General features: G+C 35.9%; 6 protein-coding genes across 8 annotated transcripts in view; 4 read left to right on the top strand and 2 right to left on the bottom strand.

The window, feature by feature from the left end:
- Positions 1-1,952, bottom strand: part of LOC104734159 (vesicle transport protein GOT1-like) — a 6,994-nt gene extending 5,042 nt beyond the window's left edge. The window contains exons 1-7 of one of the 2 annotated variants that reach the window (XM_010453683.2): positions 1,812-1,952; positions 1,612-1,675; positions 1,200-1,261; positions 846-937; positions 663-743; positions 445-542; positions 42-363 (exon numbers count right to left, since the gene is read on the bottom strand). In XM_010453683.2, the coding sequence (XP_010451985.1) occupies positions 255-363; positions 445-542; positions 663-743; positions 846-937; positions 1,200-1,230 (411 nt within the window). In that variant the 5' untranslated portion in view covers positions 1,231-1,261; positions 1,612-1,675; positions 1,812-1,952 and the 3' untranslated portion in view covers positions 42-254. Of the gene's footprint in view, positions 1-41; positions 364-444; positions 543-662; positions 744-845; positions 938-1,199; positions 1,262-1,611; positions 1,676-1,811 lie in introns of those variants that run through there. The other variant, XM_019234390.1, reaches the window with a different exon arrangement.
- Positions 6,277-9,381, bottom strand: LOC104734158. The gene is made up of 10 exons (XM_010453682.2): positions 8,888-9,381; positions 8,679-8,785; positions 8,476-8,601; positions 8,284-8,377; positions 7,824-7,898; positions 7,655-7,737; positions 7,340-7,486; positions 7,118-7,190; positions 6,713-7,016; positions 6,277-6,567 (listed from the first exon to the last, which is right to left on the bottom strand). Exons 1-10 carry the CDS (start codon positions 9,147-9,149, stop codon positions 6,492-6,494), a joined length of 1,347 nt encoding a protein of 448 aa, XP_010451984.1. The 5' UTR covers positions 9,150-9,381; the 3' UTR covers positions 6,277-6,491.
- On the top strand, positions 9,595-13,513 carry LOC104734156 (LIMR family protein At5g01460-like). The gene is made up of 14 exons (XM_010453681.2): positions 9,595-10,103; positions 10,212-10,297; positions 10,647-10,762; positions 10,880-10,990; positions 11,170-11,268; positions 11,372-11,494; positions 11,777-11,839; positions 11,933-11,997; positions 12,090-12,199; positions 12,300-12,414; positions 12,508-12,573; positions 12,680-12,790; positions 12,878-12,944; positions 13,049-13,513. The coding sequence occupies exons 1-14, from the start codon at positions 9,754-9,756 to the stop codon at positions 13,094-13,096; spliced, it is 1,530 nt and encodes a 509-aa protein (XP_010451983.1). The 5' UTR covers positions 9,595-9,753; the 3' UTR covers positions 13,097-13,513.
- Positions 13,899-15,727, top strand: LOC104734154 (protein N-methyltransferase NNT1-like). Of its 2 annotated transcripts, none has more exons than XM_010453679.2 (7): positions 13,899-14,044; positions 14,140-14,201; positions 14,472-14,605; positions 14,726-14,871; positions 14,992-15,063; positions 15,144-15,242; positions 15,316-15,727. In XM_010453679.2, the coding sequence occupies exons 1-7, from the start codon at positions 13,987-13,989 to the stop codon at positions 15,483-15,485; spliced, it is 741 nt and encodes a 246-aa protein (XP_010451981.1). In that variant the 5' UTR covers positions 13,899-13,986; the 3' UTR covers positions 15,486-15,727. The 2 variants fall into 2 exon arrangements, with proteins under 2 accessions (XP_010451981.1, XP_010451980.1); XM_010453678.2 differs by having other exon boundaries at positions 13,901-14,044; positions 15,310-15,727.
- Positions 15,808-17,752, top strand: LOC104734155. The gene has a single exon (XM_019234396.1). The coding sequence runs from the start codon at positions 15,869-15,871 to the stop codon at positions 17,663-17,665; it is 1,797 nt and encodes a 598-aa protein (XP_019089941.1). The 5' UTR covers positions 15,808-15,868; the 3' UTR covers positions 17,666-17,752.
- On the top strand, positions 19,276-22,296 carry LOC104734153 (vacuolar cation/proton exchanger 4-like). The gene is made up of 11 exons (XM_010453677.1): positions 19,276-19,644; positions 19,728-19,795; positions 19,919-19,947; positions 20,189-20,385; positions 20,490-20,711; positions 20,830-21,018; positions 21,111-21,227; positions 21,309-21,362; positions 21,571-21,687; positions 21,796-21,886; positions 21,970-22,296. The coding sequence occupies exons 1-11, from the start codon at positions 19,360-19,362 to the stop codon at positions 22,008-22,010; spliced, it is 1,410 nt and encodes a 469-aa protein (XP_010451979.1). The 5' UTR covers positions 19,276-19,359; the 3' UTR covers positions 22,011-22,296.

Genomic DNA, 23,052 nt, shown 5'->3' with positions numbered 1-23,052 from the left:
CTAGGCCTAGAAACTCAAGACTGACAAAACACTAGGCCTAGAAACTCAAGATCATCAGACACAATGAGAGAATGATCCATTGTAATTTGGATAGCCAAACTGGGAATCACATGAGTTCTGTTTCTGTATGTGGATCAGAGTAATACATCTATCTCACCAGGTTTTGAGCAGTTCACATGGATAAATTGTTATTGATAACATTGAGTAACAGCATGTGGTAGTGGAAGTCTACGAGTCTCATGCAAAGACAATTATTAGTGAATTCTGAATTGGACACATACCGATCTAATATATGGTTGCTGAATGATCCAACCGAGAACTGGTATCTTCTGAGCAAAAACTGCCAAGGTTGGCCAGAAGCCACTGAAATACAAAACGCTTTTAGTATCTGTTTACATTCCCACAAGCTATATCAGTAAAGAAGAAGAAAAATAGCAAAAGGACCTGAAGAGTACGAAAAAGCCATAGGTCTCCAACATCATTCCCAGGATTGGCCACCCAATGACAACAAAAAAGAAACCGACGCCAAAAGAAATAGTTCCCTGAGTGGAGAATATGGAAAGCCAAATTAACATGCGTATAAGGATATATATGTGAAGATATATCTGAGACGGATCCAGAGATATTGACAAGATACAGAAAGATGGCAAAAGCAATTAGACCTTATAATTTTGACGTTTCATGAAAAACTGCATGGTAGACTTGAAGCCAATTGTTAGACTAACACCCGAGATGAAAAGAATCTGAGAAAACATGAAAAGAAACAAGCTCTCTCACTCTTAGTTTTGTACTTTGCAAGAATAGTGGTCAAAGCATGAGAAAACAAAGATATCTGAGGTACTTACGTTTCCCATGGCAAGTAATCCCTTATCAAAGACAAAGACTACTCCCAAAAACGAGAAAAATACTCCAAATCCTGTCAGCCCTAACCCAATTTCTGTTTCAAATCACATAAAGTATAACCAAGTTCAGTAGGAATAACTTTGCACCCTGATGATAATATACTGGAAAATAAATGGATTCCCCAACAATAACATGACATCGGATGATCTACTCACTCAATAACGTAATAAGTATAACTAAGTAACATGAATCTCTTCCAATAGCACGAATAGTTTTAAGTGTAATTATAGTAACAAGCATCCCTTCCAATAGGCACGGATAACGCATTATTTCTAGAAATCACAATGTAGACGTACTTTTTCGGTCATTCATTTCGAAGGACATCATGATTCCCGGATTCAGCTGCTTCTACCTTACGCTGTCATAGGCAAGAAAAATGTTGAAATTCAGGAATTAGACGATTACATTAGTGTTAACAAACTTAGGATCGCATAGAGATCCAAAACTCTGGCATCAGTTTTGGCGAAAATCAATGTTTGGAGTCATTCTATGGATTTGACGTCGACTAGGGATACTAGTTACGGAATCAAACGTATAAACACTAGGTTGTTCAATCGAAAACAAATAGACTGCCCACAGAGCGATTGATTCAACGATACTAGAATCTAATCAGACGAATTGCAGAAATTGAAAAAGAGTCAAAGTGAAAACGAGGATCATATCAAAAGGTTATCAAACAGAAACCGCTACGGTGCCAGGGTAACTTACAGATCTGGAATTAGGGGAGGAAGAAGGCGTAGAAAACCTAGCACGCAGATTCCTCGAAGACGATCTAGAAAAAAATTATCAAACATGTCAGGCGAATTTTGTAATCGGGATTGATAGATCAGTGCAACGAACATTAGCAGGAGATCGTGATGATGAACAAAAAAAAAACAAAGATGGGGATAGAGAAGAGAGAAACGAACTTGCTCGCAGAAGAGACAAATGGCCGGAGGGAGGAGCAGAAGGCGATGCGAGAGAGAGAGCACGGTGGTGGAAGAAGAGAGGCCGAAGGGGGTCGTGATTTGTTTGCCAGAAATCAAAATTCAGTACCCCGTGAGGCCAGAGAGTGTCCCAATCGGAAAGAAAGATATAGTGTGCTTGGGAACAATGTAAATTATGTGTCTTCACCATTCACCACTTGACACATGTCACTCTGGTGTAAACCTTTTAAAATAAAGCAAAATACGAATATACTTATATTATATATCAAGTATTTGCAATAAAAAAATAATTGTTAGGGAGAAATATTGGTTTAGGATTTAGAAAGAATTTTAATGACTTTATGTTCTTGCTGATTGTTAGAATCATAGAAAATTGAAAGTTAAAAATGAAGGATTCTAAGAGATTGTTTAGGAAGTATTTTAAAATCTTGATGATTTGTTTTTTCTAATCTTGTAAAATCTTTCTGTTTGATGAAAGAGTTTTCATGACTTTTGTTATGAAGGAAATGATATAAAATCCTAAACCAATAACATAAAATTTGAATTCATTAACAATCCAAGATTCTTTTGTTTTACTTGAATAACATAAAACTTTTAATGACTTTATAAAACTCTTAATCCAATAACACTAGATTTATCAAGATTTTAGATAACTTTTTACAAATCCAGAACCAATAACACCAAATTTTTAAAGAGTTTTTAAAAGTTTTGATTGAATAACAACATATTTTACCTAACTTTTAAAGTCATTAAAATTCTTTTTAAATCCTAAACCAATACCTCCCCCTAAGGGATCACTAATGTGGAATTGTGGATCATGTGCTTTCTTCCAACTCATCCTGAATCAAGAGTCTATTATTTTTTTCTTCTCATTTTCAGGTTTTCACAAATATTTATTGCACCTCTTATGAACATCTCCTCCATGGAAAGATAGATTAGTGCCATTGACTCAAGTTTAAGTTTAATTGCCACTTTCATTTGTTTATAACAGATACACAAACTTCATTTTGTAATTTCATTCTTTACTATGTTGCAGAATTTGAATCACATAACCAAAGTGATAAATTCTGTCTTGAACAACTCAAGGCTCATACATATCCAACCGGACATGTTTACAACAAATTTTCATGTGGTATATTGTTTTTGATTTGAATCACATAATCAACTCTGTTGATTAGGATGTCCTACCGGAGATGCCCTAACTACCTAATGTGTTTTATTTCTAAAGGGCAAAGAATCGTTGTATGCACTTTTCAAAGAAAACAGATGTGTTACTTATTTAGATGCTGGTTATGGTACTGGATATAGCTGCACTTCGTTAGGCCGGTTATTTGTCATTTCTATGAATCTCACTATATTTGGACTAGAAAAGGTAAATTAAGCTAACTTTTATGCTCTTCGTATTTGTTGTCTTATTTTAGATATGTCATAAACTAATAATATTTATTTGACGGAAGTATCAAATGGTTAGTTATATGTACCAATATCTCCAACTACTAAGGGGTACGAGGCTTTTGGAATGGATCATCAAAGAGTTTAATGTGATTAAGAAGATAGAATTTGAAAGCCTTGACTTTAATGGACTGGCTACAAAATTTTGGAGTAATTAATTTTCTCAAATGAGAAAGAGAGCATCATGAGTGTTTGTTTTTTTTTCTTTCTTTGGGTCAAAATTCGCATCTATATACAGTAAAACCTCTATAAATTAATACTCTGTAAATTAATAAACACTATAAATTAATAATTTTTGTTGGTCCCAAGTTGGATTAATATAAAAAATAACAAAATTTGATAATGTAATAAGATAATATTTTTTTGAAATTCTCATGTAAAATATGGTCCCAATAATATCGTAAATTAATAATCATGTAAATTTACATATATATATATATATGTTGATATATGTATGTTTTAAAGTTTTGAATTTTCTCCTATAGCTCATATCTATAAAACAGTTGTTATGATATATTTTCAAACTATAATAATAGAAAATAATCTATAACATGTCATAAAAATAAAAGTTTTTTTTAAGTATTCAAATTCTACATATGCATCATTTTCAGAGTATTTGTAATTTATTGTTAGTAATGTTTTATAAATATTACAAATTCAATTCTAAATTGATAGCATCCAAAAGTCTAATCTTATTTGTTAAAATTGTCATAATTCATATTTTTTATAAAAATTAAAGAAAAAATATATATCTATAAATTATTAATTTACACTATAAAATAATAATTATTAATTTTTAGATAAATTAATATCGTTATAAATTAAAATAATGTCATGGTCCTAACGTTATTAATTTACACAGGTTTTGGTGTATACTATATGTTGTTTGTTACCCATCCTGTCCATCATAATCATCCTTTATCCTATAAACCACAAGTCACATGTCCAATAAGATTAAGCCACATCATATTCTATTTTCTATTTTTTAAAAATAACTAAAAAATAATGGGAAAAATGTCATAAAATCCTCAACTTACCAAAACTATTGAAAAAAAGCATGAACTCTACATATGGTGAAATAAATACTTAATTTTTATTGATTTTTTGGAAATCTCAAACTCTTGTTGACTCTGCCAAATAAGACACGTTGACAAGTCAACTAACGGACTAATTTAACGGAAGTCAATGCTTATATATTCAATTAAAACGACGTCGTTTTGCTTATAAAAGAAAAAGAAAAACAATCATAAATGAGATTGAACCCGTTCCAACTCATCACCTATGAGAGACAACAACAACTTACTTAACCACTGGACTAGAATACTTTAATGTTGTTGTTCTACAAACAAATATACTTAAAGTCGCTTCACTTTCTCTTTCTTCTTTCCATTTCTCACCACAACCCTGTTAGTACGGCAGATCCATCCAAGGCGGCAACACTCTCCTCCCCACCACCGCCTCTTCTCCGACAGCAGTTGATGTCGAAGCTCTTTCCTTTTTCGAAACCCTAGATTCGATCTCGCATCTCCGACCAAAATTAGATGTAGAGATTAAACGAAAGTAGATGTTTCCGACTAAAAACTTGGGCCAAAAAAACAAGATTCACATTCAATTAATCACATCAACAACCAAATCTTTCAAATCCCAGAAAATGGAGTAGTTCAAAATTCAGATTCAATTAACCACATTGACAACCTCGACTCAGCTCTCTCTCTTCTCATCCGTCACCACCTCTCTCAGTCAACTCGTTTAGATCAACAACTCTTTTACGAGCTGATTCGTTTCCGATCAGCTCTTTCCCAAATCATCAGTTTAAATTATTTCTAACTTTTGTGCCCAATGAATTGTTAATTGTTATAGCTCAGATGGTTAAGTAGCCCATGTTTTCTTCAAAGGTGTCGGGTTCAAAACTCATGTATGTCACTTTTAAAAAAAAAAGCAAAACGACGTCGTTTTGAAGTTTTAACTGAATTTGTTAACATTGACTTAACCCGTTAAATTAGTCTGTTAGTTGACTTTTCAACGTGTCTTATTTGGCAGAGTCAACAAGAGTTTGAGATTTATCCAAAAAATCAATAAAAGTTAAGTATTTATTTCATCATATCTAGATTTCATGCTTTTTTCAACAGTTTTGGTAAGTTGAGGATTTTATGACATTTTTCCCCTAAAAAATAATACAACAAAAATGCAAAACGTTAGAAAAAAACCTGAATTTTCTTGAGTAACTGTCCTCCCACTCCTCCACGATCTCTGCAATTTCAAAATAAAACCACTGTAAAATAATAAAAAAAACTTAACAATCATCCAGACCATTCTATTTTTTTACCAACCATGGACACCATCTTTGTTTCTTTTTTTTTCTGCAAAACAAAAAGCCCTCAATGATTTTCACAATAGATCTTTACTCAACCCTTTAAATTCATCGAATAAGATGATAGCATAGATGCTTGCTTTCCTCATATCGGGTAGAGAAAAAGACGGAGGCGTAAGGAATCTGAAGCAATTGACAAGAGCTCAAACTTTGTTACGGTAACAAACTCACGCAAACTTCGTTGACAAAAAAAAAACAATTACATCAGCTGAATTTATGGTTTTTCTAGCAGGTGCGTCAACTAAACATGATGTTTTTTTTTTCATGTACCGGAACAAGAACTGCTGAGTTTGGTGATATAATTAATTCTGTGTTATTTAAATGCCTACTAGAATTATCCGATCATGATAAACATAAATTTGACTGTAATTTGCATTACAGTATTTTCATTTTGTAATATGCGTAGCGATTTTTTTTTTTTTTTACTTTGCTATACTATTTGTGTATGTACGTTGATCTCTTGAAGGTGGAAAATTAACTGCTACATACATGCAAAGCATAATGGTGTAGATGGAAAAGTGATGAGAGGTTTAGGAGATGCACATGATTCTTATGTCTAAGCTTTTTCCCGTACAAGGTACGGGTCTAATACTAGTTAACTATAAACAAGAAATGGCGCTGAAGTTATCGAATCGAAAAAAAATATAATTTTGGATGAACCGGGTTCGACGATATATGGTTACAAGTACAATCAAGCCGAGAAAAACTCCGGAATCCATACATCATACACAGAAACAAGCACTCTTATGGCTTTTCTCCATCCCACACTTGTCTTTACATCTATACAACAGATACGGTAATGCGAGGAAACAACAGCAAGCAACGTGCATTGTTGGGTGTTAGACATTAAAGATCTTCTTCACCTTCCTGATCTTCCTACGACATACAGGGCAAAAACCTGATGTTTCAGCTATCCTGCGTATTACATCCAATTTTTTAAAAGTCATCATTAATGTTAACCCAGTCCGATTTTAAAACCAAACAAAAGATCATATCCTAATATTGTTTAAACGAAGTCATGTTTTATCCTAAAAAATGGAAGGAATGGGTTATTTATTACCGTGTCCCGCACTGGAAGCAAGCAACGCAGTGACCACAAGAGAGGAAGAAACAGTCTCTAGGCGCATCATAGCAAATCGCACAGAGATATCTTGTACTACTGTGGCCTTCACCATGTGCGCCTTCCAGTTCCTCAGTACTTGTCAAGATAGAACTGTAGGACGAGCACCAGCTCGAGTTATCGTCGTCTTTGCCAGGAATTAGAGGAGCTACATCATCATTTTCATCAGCAGTTTCGTCTTCAGAGACTGGTTGTCGTTTATTGAAAAGACTCGAGACAATTAACAAGAGTGCTGTCACTACACCTGTAATCAAAAAATCCCAGGAGAAAAGCAAAATTTTATATATAAGTCTTAACGAAAAAACCGGTTGCTATGACTCAAAAGTTTAACAGAAAGAGCATTACCCATGCAAACCATGTATGCAATCCACCTTGGTTCATATGAGAGTTTTGCGCAGAACTCATTCTTAGAATTGTTCTGAACAACAAGAAGAGAGTTGAATTCAGACTGGTTCGTAAGATTTCTTCTGGAATATACATACATAACAATGTGAACTATTTTGTATTGCTCTATGAACTCGTTCGTAAGGAAGAGTGAAATAGAAAGACAAGAATTGGGCTACATACCAGCTTTGGACCTGGTGATGTTAGTACCGCAGCATTAGTTCCAAATAATGGAACACCTAAAGTGCACTTGTCGTTAGGGAAAGAGCAATTGTAATAAGCATTTGTAGTATCATACAATATCCCCTCGACTTGAATGTCAATCGTCGCCTGAACATAGATATTGTGTGAGAATATTAAGACAAAAAGAGAGCTACTCCGGATTAGAAAGGGGCAAAATACTGCAGTAAAACTAACAATTGAGGCTCTTGTTTCAAAAATTTATCCTAAAAATTTAACATTTAACATATATCATCATGAGTTGCTTCAGCTTTTTACCTTCACTTCATTCAGGTATACGTTGCCTACTGCAACGTAATAGCTCGACGACTTAGTTATGTCCTGCTCAATGTAACCACTATCTGTCACAAAATAAAATAGGTAGAGTGTGAGTGAGCTCATGAATATTATGAATTAAAACCTATCAGTTAAAGTCTTGATTGCTTACCAGAGATTATATGCCATGATAAAGTGGTGTCTGGACGTGTAGGGTCTTGTACCCACTCAGAGAGCCCATCCACACCTTCGATTATGAATGCATAAAAAAGCTGAATTACTAAACAACTATTTCTTATTGACAGCCAATAAAGACCAGAATACATCACGAAATCTCAAACATCAAATCAGGGGAAGGAACAAACTACAGTAGCCAATGCACCAAAGGTAGTGATAAGAATGATTTCGAGTAGAAGCCTTACTGGAAGAAGACAAATCATTAATAGATGGCAAACACAGCCAATTAATAGCTGTCTTAGACTCTTAGTGGATACCAAAACATCACCAAACACACGACTTTGCCAATAAACTATTGTGACGCTAACTTAAAGTAACCAACAAAAAGAATATAAGAGCATCCATCTAACTTACTGAAGTAATAATCATTAAAAAAGGAATCGTCTCTAGCATACCTTGGGCTATCACAAGGTAGAGGGAAGAACCCACAGATTCAACATTATATGAAACTTTTAAGCGTGACCCCTTGTTCAAATACTGTATCCAATACTGAAACGAGTAGCAAAACAAAAAGGAATCAGTACCCGTTGCATAGCCATTTCTAGATAGCAGAGAGAGAGAGAGAGAGAGAGAGAGAGCTTAATGACCTTGTAAGAATCATTTGGCACGGCTAGATAGTGAAGTTCAGACCATTTAGCCGGAACATCAAGCTGCGGGGCTTGGTTCAATCCATAGAGTATCAAACCTGATCCCTTGTTCCCTAATTCTTCCACCTTGAGAAAGAAACATGATATCAGGAAAGTTCGACGACAATGGTGGGATCCTAATGCATGAGAGGAGAGGAACATACAATAACATTTTGGACGAACACTGAAGTTGGCTTGATAAGGAACGAAGAGTTTGGTCCCAACCATACGGTGGTGGTGCCGTAAAGCCCCAGAATCAAAGTCATCGACACTGAATTCAAATTCAATGACAAAACACAAATATCATCAACAAAAAAAAAACATTCACACAAGGGAAACAAAGCAAAGCATAGATTGACAATTCGAATCTCACCGAAGATACAGAAGGTAGCAACGACGACAACGCAAGACCAAGGGTCTTCAGAAGAAGTCGAACTATCCCTCACGTTCTCAGATGCAACAATGCTCCCATGGCGGTAATCGTACTCGGTACGATTCCATGGTGGTCGATCACGTTGATCAAAACCACTATCTTGTGCGTGTTCAAAGCGATGATACCCGGTCTCTTCGCGGGTCACAGGAGGAGGAGGAGGAGAAGAAGAAGAAGACGAAGCGAGGGAATCAGGAAGAGACATGTCGCGAAATCGAATCGAATCGAGGAACGAAGAAATCGAATAGAAGAAGAAGAAGGTAAAACCCTAAACGCAGGGTTGGGGTTAATGTTGAGGAACGAACGATGATGACAGAGATTTGAACGACGGGTCGGCTTCTTCTCTTTCTTCATCGTCACGCTCGTTGAACGGTGGATTCACCCACAATTTTTTAAGAGAGAGAGAGAGAGAAAAAGAGACGACTTTGGACAAAGTAAAACATTTTCCTCCTCGTCTCGTCTTAGACAATTACTGTAACATCCCATACCCATCTGTCACAATCGAAGGTATTTTAGTAAATATGACATATAAGAGAGGGGCTTATACGTAAATTATCAGACTCGAGTTCACATACCCGGACGCAGTCTTCGTTTGTCTTTTCCAACCTGGTTGGTTTTTCGACATATGTAGGTGAAAAGAAAAAGAAAAAAACAGATCTACAAAAAAAAAAAAAAAAAAAATCCCCAAATTCAATTTCAAAATTCGAAGCCTCAAAAGAAACCCTAATTTTGTTTGAATCGAGTTGCTGCTTTCTCTCTCAACCTAGGAGGCCCTGGGGGTTAAGGACCTCTCGTAACATTGGGACGCGATGGGAGATTTCAATCTCGCTCTCTTGATAGTAGCGATCGTGGTTTGCGTCATTGTTTTCATCTCCAGCATCTACCTCCTCGTCAACTACCAGCATCCAGATGACGCGAACCAGGCTTATTTCCCCAAATTCGTTGTTGTCTTTGGGTTATCCATTGCTATGATCTCTATTCTCATGTTGCCCGCCGATGTGGCTAACCGGCATGCTTGTCGCCATTCGATTTACAACGGCGCCTGCAACCTCACTTTGCCCATGAAGGATCTTTGGCTTGCCGTTTACATTATCGACGCTGTGCTTGTCTTCTTCATCATCCCCTTCGCTATGTTTTTCTATGAAGGCGACCAGGACAAGTTTGTTTCTTTCTCCACGACTTTATATTTTTTGAGTTTGTTAAGTTGATAATCGAGAGTTGCTGAAGTTTTTTGTTTTTTTTTGTGGGATTTCGTTTTTTACTGCAGGAGTCTTGGAAAGAGGATAAAAAGTGCTTTGATTTGGGTGGTTACTACTGCTGTTGTTTGTGCTCTGGTGCTTGGGATATTATACGGTTAGTTATTACTGTGCTTTGGTTTCTTTTGTAGATTTGAGCTTCGTATTCCCCCTGGTTTGATGAAAATTCTGAGATTATGTTGGAGTAGTGATTGACCATTAGTGGGATTGTGAAAAGGGTGATTATCTGATGTTTTTCTTATTTACATAGTGATGTGAGATCATTAAATGATGTTTTGTCTTGCCCAGCTCTTTTTAGAGTCCTTCCTCACCTATGTGTTTGGCTTACATACATGAGCATAGCTCTTTTTTTTTTTTTTAATCTTCTATGAGGCTTCCAAGTTTGCATGTAGTTTCGTGATCTTTAAGTTTCTGCTTATAATGTGCTTCTACAATCTATTATTTAGGAGTCATTGGAAAGGTGGACTTCTCTGTCAGGCACTTGTCTTCTGCCACAACCACTTTCCCTACTTCATGGCAGTTTTCAAATAATCAACCTTGCATTGGTAACACTGCTCGTCAGGTAATACTTGATCTTTTATTGTATTCTTGGTATCAGTTTATCGCTCATTAGTCTCTATGCAAGTATATTTCAAAGTGTAACATATTGTTCGTGCTCCTTTGTTTAATCGATTGGCAGTGCTCAGCATATACAGCTAATGCTGCATCTGAGAAGACGTGGACCATGCGTACTACGTTTCCAGAATATGTTGTAGCTCTAGCTACAATTGTTGGGTCAGTGCTCTTCACGGTATGTACATTCCTCTGTTAGGTGTTTGTGTTAAAAGTTGCACCTCATTGTCTTGGAAGGCATGTTATCTTTCTTATATTAAGGAGGCTTGGTTGTGTTCTCTTGTAGTTAAAAGACTTTTGGTGGCTGTCATTTTTTGTTTCCTCTAAAGATAAACTCTTTTATCTTAAATGTTTTAGATATTTGGTGGTGTTGGTATTGCTTGTCTACCCTTGGGACTTATCACCGCATTCATCAGACGACCAAAGGCTGTTATCACTCGGTCACAGTATATAAAGGTTCATTGTGCTGGTTTTTTAGTTGTCTTCATGCCAAGCTTTTCTAAAGAATGTATTTGGGTCAGTCTTTTGTGGCCTGAAAAGTCATCTAAATGTTTTCCAGGAAGCAACTGAACTAGGTAAAAAGGCAAGAGAACTAAAGAAAGCAGCTGATGCACTTCACCAGGAAGAACGAAGTGGTGCTAAGGGAAGGAAGTGGAGGAAAAATGTGAAAGCAGTTGAAAAGGTACACCATCATATCTAAAGCTTTGGGGTCTTATTTCAAATATGTTCCATATCCACAAACTTGGCCGATGCGTCTGTTGATATTGGTTACTGATGTGTAGAGGGGCTTTTGGCCGTAGGTGCAGTTATTTAGGTGATCTTTCCTAGTAAAAATCTAGCTAGAAAATAGAAACCAGTTCTGCTATAGGCCCACTACTACTGGCAGCTTTATGCATACCTGATTGTGGATTTGAATTCTTAACTGCTCTTAATTGGATTTCATTGGTTTTCATGTACCCTGCAGGAGTTGCTCCAATTGGAAGAAGATGTGAACCTCTTAGAAGAGATGTATCCGCAAGGAGAGAAGGTAAGATGAGTAGATGACTATATGTATCTCAGTAGTTTATCTATCGAAAGAATTCTATAATCCAACATGTCCCTTACCTTGTTCATTTTCCAGGCAGAAACTGCTTGGGCCTTCACTGTCCTGGGATACTTGGCCAAGTTTATTCTTGGAATATTAGGGTTTGTATTTTACAGAATCTTCTAGTACTTTCACTCTATAAGCCCTCCGTTAAGCTCTTATTAAATAAATCTTTTTCTTTTGCTTGTTGAAGATTAATTGTTTCTGTGGCTTGGATTGCACACATCATCATATATCTACTTGTTGACCCTCCACTCTCTCCTTTTCTTAATGAAGTTTTCATTAAACTGGATGACGTCTGGGGTAACTTCATTTTCTGTTCCTATTATGCTACTCAATACCATGTTCTTTTGTGTCTGACCTGGCTCTATGTTGATACATATGACATTTTCTTCTTCTCTAGGTCTTCTGGGCACAGCTGCATTTGCTTTCTTCTGTTTCTACCTCCTACTTGCTGTTATTGCTGGGGCAATGATGCTTGGTTTGAAGCTGGTCTTCATTACCATTCATCCAATGAAGTAATTTATCTTGTGGTTTTGAAATGCTGTTGCTATTTCAGAGATCTTTCTGTTTTCTTTTTGTTTCTCAGAAGCCTAATTTACTTGTTGCAGATGGGGAGCCACTCTTATGAACTCTTTCCTCTTCAATGTTGGTCTCATTCTCCTCTGTTCTATCAGGTAGACTTCTTAGTTCTCATATTTCCCGTCAGCTGAAAGCATCAAAAGTATATACATAGTAACCTTAATTCTTACAATTGGCTATTGTGGCTCACTGAAACTCCAGTGTGATCCAATTCTGCGCCACTGCATTTGGATATTATGCTCAAGCCACCGCCGCACAGGAGATATTTGGCCACACTTTGCAGTCTCTTCGTGGTATTAAGTACCTCTACAAGTAAGTAATATTGGACTTCTGCAGATATAGGTCTCAATGTGTACATAAGACTAATGAAAATCAACTCTTCTTATTGGTATCTTTCAGGTACAATGTGTTCCAAATCGGGTTTGTTGCCCTCGCTGGACTGACCTTTTTATATTACATTGCCTTTGTAAGTGTCATATATCCTCGGTGTTCTGTTCTTTGCATTATATAGTTTTGTGACAAAAGTCATAAATCGTTATACTCATGTTCTTGGTGGGTATTGTTTGGCAGGGATGGAGAAGGAAAAAGCCGAGCGGTAGATTCCAGCTCTCTACCTAATGTAAATTTCTTCTATTTATTTTTATCCTCTTTGTTTCCTCGTCTTTGGGATCGATTGCGTGCTGCTGAGGATTGCTCTGTCCACAATTATACCGAGATTGGTCTCATGATCTTTGCAAGTGGTCTTATATTATAAGAACAAGCACCTGCCCAAAAAGCTTCTCTTCTTCTACTTCTATTTTCTGCTGAGGTTTGGTTTCATTTCACTTGAATGTAATATTGTTCTTCTTCTTCTTTTTTTTCCTCTCTTTTCCTTTCTCTTGTATCTATTGTTTTATTTTTGTTTGATTAATTACGAGAAAGATCTCTTGTGTCGCCTGTCTTCTCATGGTCTTTTGTACTACTTCCAATACTCTCTCGTAACCGTTACTTGGTTAAGAGTTTAGATTATCAGAACAAATTCGGGTTTTGGAGTTATCCGTGTCTATAGTGAGTGATACTCGAGGTAAGATGACAAGAGACTTCATGCCACATTTGTATTATAGTTGGGAAACCATAATTTCTCCTTATCTCAATGGCATCTTGACTAGGGTTTGGAGAAGTCTTTTCAAATTGAAACCTAATACAGTACTTTTTTTTTTAATGTGGGTTATATAGACAAATTTAATTCGGTTCAAAAGTTTGGTTCCGGTTAGAAAACAATATTCAGAGCTAAAAGATAACATACGAATTTAGACATCAATGGCAAATGTGGAGATGGGCCTGAAATTTGTACTCTTTTAGTTGCCCTAATGGGCTTTTAAGGTTACATTGGACTTTATTTTGCACGGAATTAGGAAATTTCCGGACACTCTAGGGCGGCCAGAGGATCTCAGAGATGGGAACACGTCTTTAAGCCGTTCGATCAAACCAGTCTTTCCGCTACCTAAACAAACAACTCAACGAGTGACATGGACATAGCCCTCTTCTCGCCGGCGTCCCTCTTCGCCGCCGACGGTGACTTCTCCGGTCAGTGATACCTCTTCTCTTTCTATTTCTGCTATGATCGTAGAGAGAGTATCATATATATAAAGCGAAGTAAGCTGTATTTTTGTTTTTCTCAGATGGAGAGACGACGGAGACGAGCCAGAGCTTCGTTGAGAGGAATCACCAGTTTCCTGGATTTGTAATTTTTTTTCAATCCTCGATCCTACTCTGCTATCGATTCCCTATTTTAGTTTTATCTTCTCCGTTGAAGAGTGAAGAAACTCGAACTTCTGATTTCAGGGATTTTGAGTTAATATAGTAGTGGTTAAGTTGATTTGGGGGGGGGGGGTTTAACTGAGGAATCATGTTTCCTTGTAAAAAATAGTTACAAGTTAGTAGTTAAACTACTAGAGAGTACAGTTCTGTGTTGGTGATTGTGATTACTTGTTGTTATTTGAATCTTGAGTAGGAATTGCAAATCCGGGAATTTGGTTTCCATCAGCTGAATGCAAACTTGCTGTGGCCAGGTACATTTGCCTTTGCTAATTGGTTACTGCAGCATCGACACTTGATCCAAAGGCGGCGCTGTCTCGAGATTGGAAGGTACTTCCTTGCATCCCAACTATGATTGATTTGAGTCTTAGTTACAAACTGCTTTTATATGCCAGTGTCGTCAGAGTCCACTGATCAGGCTTTTTGTACTTATAATCATCAATTTGGCAGTGGCACAGGGGCTCTAGCTATTTTTCTTAAGAAAGAGTTCAATCTCGACATAACTACTTCGGATTACAATGATCAAGAGATTGAAGATAATATTGTTCATAACTGTATTGCAAACGAGATTATCCCTTCCCTGCCTCATATCAAGCGTGAGTTTCCCTGCTTATCACTCTCTCAATGAACCACATTCTTATCTTATCTCTAGTAAAATGGCTAAGTATTGACTTGATTATGTCTGCTCTTTTTTATATTCTTGTCTATTATGACAGATACATGGGGGGATGAATTTCCAATCTCAGAACCAGATTGGGATTTGATCATAGCTAGTGATATACTTCTATGTAAACACCCCTTTCCCATTCTTTTTTTTTGGAAAACTATCTATACATTATACATTTTTTACATTTTGTTTTTTTCGCAGATGTGAAACAGTACCCAAACTTGATCAAGTCTCTGACTTTTCTTCTCAAAACCTACAAACCAACCAATGCCGCTAGTCCAACAGAATGCAAGCTAAATGGTCAGTCGTCCTTTCTTTTTGTCACCACACCAAAAGAAGTCTCAACATTTACTCTTTTTACCTGTAGGAGCAGACACAGAACTGCCTCGTCCGGTGTTCTTAATGAGCTGGAGACGAAGGATTGGGAAAGACGATGAGTCTCTATTCTTTACTGGTTGCGAAGAAGCTGGCCTCCAGGTGAAGCATCTCGGAAACCGAGTTTATTGCATCAAGCTTAGAGAGAAAGCAACCTCTGAAGAATAGGTTGACAAACTCATGAATCTTCCACCTCTAAACTACCGTTCTGTTTGTTTCTCTAGCAGCTCATTTCGATTTGCTTTTTGGGTCAAAGTTATGGTCAAATGAGATACCATTACAGGGATGCCAAATCATCATCATTCCTCAGTTGGTGTGGCTTCTCGCTTAAAGATCAGTTGAACATAAAGAGGGACAATTAATGACCAGTTAGTTAAGAAAAGAACATAGAATATATTCTGTTTCCCTTCGATACTAAGCATTTTCTTTTAAAAATGGGGCATTAAGAAAAGAACATAATTTGTGATACTTGCCGTGATACAAACTTGAAATAACACGAACATATAAACCCTATAGCTTTAGCCAATTGTCGTCACAACTACCAGAAACCAATGGATCCTCTTGAGCACGCTTCTTCCTATCGTCTCTTATGCCCTGTAGAACGATTTGAAAAAGATAAAGATGGCAAAGTGACAACAATTAGTGGGAAAATCCATCACATAATCAAGAGTTCCTATTTCATTTCTGATGCTGAAGACGAAAAGTCCAATCATCATCACTCCTTGCTTCTTCGCAACAAAAAAGAAGGTGAAGAGGACAAAGTAATATATTATTGTTGGGCTTGTCAGATAGAGATGATAGGTAAAACCTATTATTTCTGCAGCTATTGCAGAAATCAGTACCACAAAGAATGTGTTAGGTCTCCTTCCGAGATCCATTCCTCTGATCATCCAAAACATCCTCTTCAACTTCTCTGGCTTCCCGAACCTTCACAACATACACAATGTTCTTCTTGTAGAAGGGCCCATCACGAGCTATTTTACTACTGCTCTCTTTGCGATTTTTCACTCCATCCATCCTGTGCGGAGAAACCAGCATCCCTTACTATAAACAATCCGAAAAGGCATATGCATACCCTTCATTACTTCCCAAGGATATCCACTTTGATTTGCGATGTTTGTGGGTTGGATGGCGATCACGGTTACTTATATGTATGTCTCCTATGTGATTTCATTGTCCATAAACGATGTGTTGACTTACCATATGTCATAAAGGTATCTCGTCACGATCATCGCCTCACTTTTACTTGTAATCTTCCTTACAAAGACCCGACTGATTGTGGAGTTTGTCATGCAAAGATAAAACAAAATTACGGAGAATACTCTTGCATGAAGGTGGGATGCGTTTATGCTGTGCATTCTAGATGTGCCATGCAAAGTGATGTGTGTGACGGGAAAGAGCTTGAAGGAGAGCCTGAAAAAACATATGAAAAATCTCAAGTGTTTGAGGACAAAGGGGATGGGATTATACAACATCCCACTCATCCGGGTCATCAGTTGCGACTTGAAAAAAAAATTCACAATGAAAGCAAGCATTGTCAAGCGTGCAGACTTCCTTGTTATGATGATGCTGATGGTGGTGGTGGTAATGTGTATCGATGTTTGCAATGTGATGATTTCATTTTACATGAATCATGTGCATATATTCCTCGTGTTAAACAATTTATGCTGCATGTTCATCCATTGATTCTAGAACTCAGTTACACCACAAGTTGGTTTCAATGTTGGAAATGTCGACGATACTCATGCGGTTTCGCATATGCATGTGGTATTCAAGGGATGTGTAACTATATGGTGTTAGATACTCTTTGTGCTTCTATATCTGAGCCGTTCCATCATCACTCTCACCCACATCTCTTGTTCGTTACCTCTACTCAATACGATGGTGAAATATGTTCCATCTGTCAATCATGGAAGCCACAACCTTTGAACTGTGTGAAATGCGATTTTGTTTTGTGTTTTCGTTGTGCCACTCTTCCACATACAGCAAGGTACCAGCATGACGAGCATTTGCTTTATTTCTCTTACGAAGAAGATGCAAAAGATGAGCTTTATGGGTGCGAAATATGCGAGGAAGATATAGATCCAAGGAAAGGGTTATATTCATGCAATGAGTGTGGAGTCACACTTCACATCGACTGTTTACTAGGAAGAGATCCGTATATGAAGGCTGGACAAACTCGCACAGTAAACTGGGACAAAACAACGGTCCATGTTCTTCCCAACACTTATTCAACTCGACCTATATGCAAAACTTGCCGAAGACGTTGTCCTTACAAAATAAAGATAGTAGTATCATCTCAGGTAGACCACCCATTCTGCTCTTTTGATTGCTATTATGGAGAGTGATCAGGTATGTTGTTCCCAAATCAGACCGACGTAATGTAACAATTTTATAATGTTTGTGTGTATGGAATAAAATTTTAGTGTATGGTATAGATTTATTTTTGACAAATATAGAATATAATTTAATATAAATTAAACCGAGTTGAATTTTTGATTTGGTCCGCAGACCAGGACCAGATCATTTTATATGGTCATCTTCGAAGCGGTGTTCCTCGAACCAACAATCTCTAAACTTTGCCAAAAAGTCTTTATCAATTGAACTACCGACGCTTGGTACTCTAGAATGTCTTTATAAACGTTTTTCTACAATTTTTATGGTATTTTTAGGATGTCACATATAAAATTCAATTCGAAACCACTTAGTTTATATTAAGACTACCTATTGATACATACATCAAATAGTTTTAGAAATTTCGAGGGAGTTTCGCAAGATAAAGACATAAATTCATATAATAATTAGTTTATAGAAGATGATTCGTAAATTTCGTGGGGGAATAACACACGTAAAGACTAATGCAACTTATTTAGATGAGTCAACCGCACATAACTCCAATTTTTTTTTTTTCGCGTTTTCACTTATATGACCGTTATCGAGATGTGTGATTTGTTTAATCTATGAGGATCGATGCATGTAAATTAATCCCCTACGTACACTCTTCATTTCGTTAGTAACACATAGGAAGTTTATAAAAAGTATTCATCAAGTCACACAAAAATTGAGTCCAACATGTGCAAGGAGACACACAAAAATTCCAAATCATTTATATATATAGTTGCAACTTGCGCGGGATTGAAGCCATTCATTTCTTCTTCTTATAGTAGTTCTCATTATAGAAAGGTAAAACTCCGTAGAGATCATTCTATTCATGAGTAATGTATCTATACTACATTCAGAGCCCGATTTGAACAAATGTTTTTGAAACATTTCAATAGGACCCCACTTAGAAGGGGCCCCCACTTTTTTTTTTTTTGGGTTATATATGAATGAAAAAAATATATAAATTTAAAGAAAATTTTTAATAGAAACAAGAAAAAATGGTTATCTTTTTAAAAAAAATTGAAGTTTTTGTTAGTTTTTTTTTTTAAGTTTTAGGAATATGTTTTTTATACAAGATTTTTTATTAAATGATATATTTTTATTTTGTAGGTTTTGATATTATGAAAGTAAAAATGTCATTTTACCTAGAAAAATTGTCATTTTACCAAAAAAAAGTGCAACTTTTTCTTAATTTGTATAGGCCCCCAATTTCATTAGTCAGGCTCTGAATACATTGGTTGGATATATCCAAATATACAAGAGATATACATTGTGAAGATCTAAACCTATATTATAAAGTTTTTTTTTTTTTTTTGACAACCTTATAAAGATTTATGTATATCTTTATCTTATTTGTATTTTTATAAAATGATATATTGACATAAATGATAGACACAAAAACATTGACCAAAAAATGTAAAAATAATATACAAAGACGTCAACAACAACAAAAAAAGGATATAGAAAGAAACGTTCGTTCACACGCGTTCTGTTTTAATTTTTATACAAATATAAATACAAAACCGAGAAAGAAAAAGAAAAAGAAAAAAAATCAGATTTTGAGAAAAGAAAAGAAAAAAAAAACAGATTCAAAGGGAAAAACATAAAAAGGTGCTTTGGTGGGTTTTTTTACCAGAGAGAGAGAGAGTCAACGAATAAAATGTCTTGGATCAGTGCGGAACCGTCTCGGAATTTGTCTCTGTTAGAGAATGGCGGAGGAAGTGATAAACCGACGGCAGAGACGTCGAGGCGTGTGCGGAGAACGGTGTCTGCGTCGTCGATGATAAGGAAGAGATCGGATCTGAAGCTGATCTCGAGAGTTCGTTGGGAATTTGTGAGACTAATCTTGACGAATCTTCAAGAAGTTCTTCTCGGCACCAAACTGTTCATTCTCTTCCCGGCCGTTCCTCTCGCCGTTGTCGCTCACCGTTATAGATGTCCACGTGTAAGTTTTTCAACTTTTTACAAACCATAACAAATAAACAGGTATTATCCCTTCATTCATGTAACCAACAAAACAAAAAACAGGCGTGGGTGTTTGCGTTGAGCTTGCTGGGATTGACACCTTTGGCCGAACGTATCAGTTTCCTCACAGAGTAATAATTATTCTTCTTTTTTTTTTTTTTTCATTCTACTAAATAACGTTTTTATTTATTTTAAAATTAATAATAGCGTTATTAATTATCTACAAATATTATTATTTTTTAATTCTTAAACAGGCAAATTGCTTTCCATACCGGTCCAACAGGTGATCATTTAAATTTCGTTGACTATTATTTGTTGCCATTTGAATCGAACCGGCCGGATTATCCAGCACAAAACCGAAGTTAAATGATTTTTTATTTTTTTTTAGATTATTCTGGATTTGATAACATTATTGACATGCAAGCTAAATAAACAAACTAAGGAAATTGGAATTAATGTAATGTGAAACTGTTTTACATATATGGGAAAATTAATGGTGGAATTTTTTTAATGAATGTGTGAAGTTGGGGGATTAATGAACGCGACTTGTGGGAACGCCACGGAGATGATAATTGCGATTCTAGCGGTTGGACAAAGGAAGATGAGAATAGTGAAACTTTCACTTCTTGGCTCTATTCTCTCCAATCTTCTCCTCGTCTTAGGCACTTCCCTCTTCCTTGGTGGTCTCTCTAATCTCCGCAAACACCAATCATTCGACTCAGTACGTTCAAAAATTTACTCTTTTGAATTTAATTAATTAGTCCGATCCTTAAATATATGTATCATCTTATCATGCATATGTTTCGTAATTGTTTACAAGAACAGAGACAGGGAGAAATGAATAGCATGTTGTTGTATCTGGCGCTCTTGTGTCATACACTACCAATGATATTGAGATTCACAATGCAAGGTGAAGACGATGTATCAGCTGTTGTTGTGTTGTCCAGAGTAAGCAGCTTCGTTATGCTCGTTGCTTACTTGGCTTTCCTCATCTTTCACCTCTTCTCTTCTCATCTCTCTCCTCCTCCTCCTCCTCCTGTTCCTCAGGTTCTCTCTCTCACACTGACATTCTCTCTTATACTACTCTTCACAATATGAATCATATATCTTGTGCTGCTTCTTATAATCTATATATATGTGTGTGCGTCGGTTAATTATATAAAAGAGGGAAGAAGAAGAAGAAGAAGAAGAAGAAGAAGAAGAAGAAGAAGAAGAGCACGTGTATGACGATGACGTGAGAATCAAGGAAGAAGAAGAAGAAGCCGTTATTGGAATGTGGAGTGCGATTTTTTGGCTTATTATAATGACACTTCTCGTTGCTTTGCTCTCCGAGTACCTTGTCTCCACTATCCAGGTCTGTTAATTAATGTAGTATTTTCTTGAATACTTAAATTCGATTAATTCCATTATAAGTTTTATAAAACAAAGTAAATATGAAATGGACAGGACGCAGCAGACTCGTGGGGATTATCAGTGGGATTCATAGGAATCATATTGTTACCAATTGTTGGTAATGCAGCTGAGCATGCTGGAGCTGTCATCTTCGCCTTCCGTAACAAACTCGTATGTTTTACTTCGTTTCCCCCCTAATTTATTACATCATATAATTAGTTCATTAACATTCACATCAAACCTCTTTATTAGGATATAACCCTTGGAATTGCTCTCGGGTCTGCAACGCAAATTGCTTTGTTCGTGGTAGGCAAATCGATTTAACAATTTTTTTTTTTTAACAAATACTTCTCTTAGGGGTTTACAAACTTGGCTCAATTATGAGGTATATAGGTTATCTTCAATGGAGGATATATATTATTTTTCATTTTTCATAAACTTGTACTAATACTAAGAAAATATTTCATTGTGGTTCACTTTCCTTACAACAATCTAATTTCAAATTTGAATGTAGGTACCAGTGACAGTGTTAGTGGCATGGATAATGGGAATAGAAATGGACCTTAACTTCAACCTCCTTGAGACCACTTGTCTTGCCTTGTCCATTATTGTTACTTCCTTAATACTGCAGGTGCAATTTCATTTCTGTACTCACTAAATATAGTATATATACTTTGATTCTTACGGCTGTGTAAAATATATAGTTTTATGAATATATTTATTATACGATTATTAATAGGATGGTACGTCGCACTATATGAAAGGCTTGGCTCTTCTCTTGTGTTATGTTGTCATTGCGGCCTGCTTCTTTGTCTCTAACTCACCCTCAAGTAAGTTTCTCTTTGCATTACTTACTGTTCGATCGGTATGAAATATTCACTATGATATTGATTTTCTGTTTTCTCAATTGCAGCCGAAACCAATACAACTAATCACAGAATGACGACAATGTAAGCTATATATGTTCAATTATTTATCAAATACTTTATGCCACATTTCAATGATAGAAGAATATAGTTCTTAATGTGAAAATAATAATAATAATATACGAATGCTTAAGCTTTAGGAATCGAAGTTCGAGGGTAACAACAATGAGTGCTAGCTTGTTCCCCATCGATCCATATATATACAATAGTAAACAAAAAAACATATGATAAATCTAAGAAAACCAACTTCTAGAATGTTAAATCATTTTCAGATTCTCAGACTACTTAATTCTATATTGTGATATATGGTTCATATCTTTTTGCNTTTTTTTTTTTTTTTTTTTTTTTTTTTTTTTTTTTTTTTTTTTTTTTTTTTTTTTTTTTTTTTTTTTTATTAGTGTATTGTTTATTAATTTTACTACATATTTTAGTTCTTGAATTTGTATTGTGCAAGTAAATATTTTTTAAAGTAATTTATACTTAAATCAGTTTTATTAACGATTCCATAGAGGTAGTTAAGGTAAACGTAATAACTAACGACTTGCACCACGAAATATGTAGTTGATATCTGTTGATTTCACGTGAGATATATGTTATGGTACATATATCATGAATGTAACGTACATATATTGGCAGCAATATTTCATAAAAGTAGGAATCTGTTTTTTAAATTACAAATCTAAATGGCTTTTCATGGGAAACAAACATATCAGAGTATTCAAAAGTCTTAACGCTATTTGTCATTTTCGTAAAATCTGAAAATTTAATTACACGGACTCACCGTTACTTTGGCCGGAAGTTATATTTTTCATAATGGTATGTTCCAACTTCCAAGTCTCGGGAAAAGCCCAACTGAGCCCACTAATTTGACTAGAACTTTTGTTTGGATCGGATCCCATTATTAAAAATAGTTAAAATACGAACTGTTTAATTACAGGAATGCCATCACTGGAGACAATTTATAGTACAATTTTGTTGCAATTTATATATATATATATAACCAAATTAAAATCTGAATATTCCTCTCAGGCAGGCGAGAGATTTTGGAAGCCCAAAAAAAAAAAAAAAAA

The sequence above is a fragment of the Camelina sativa genome, chromosome 13 (assembly GCF_000633955.1).
Source record: "Camelina sativa cultivar DH55 chromosome 13, Cs, whole genome shotgun sequence".
NCBI lineage: Eukaryota > Viridiplantae > Streptophyta > Magnoliopsida > Brassicales > Brassicaceae > Camelina > Camelina sativa.
This window is presented reverse-complemented; position numbering and strand designations above follow the sequence as displayed.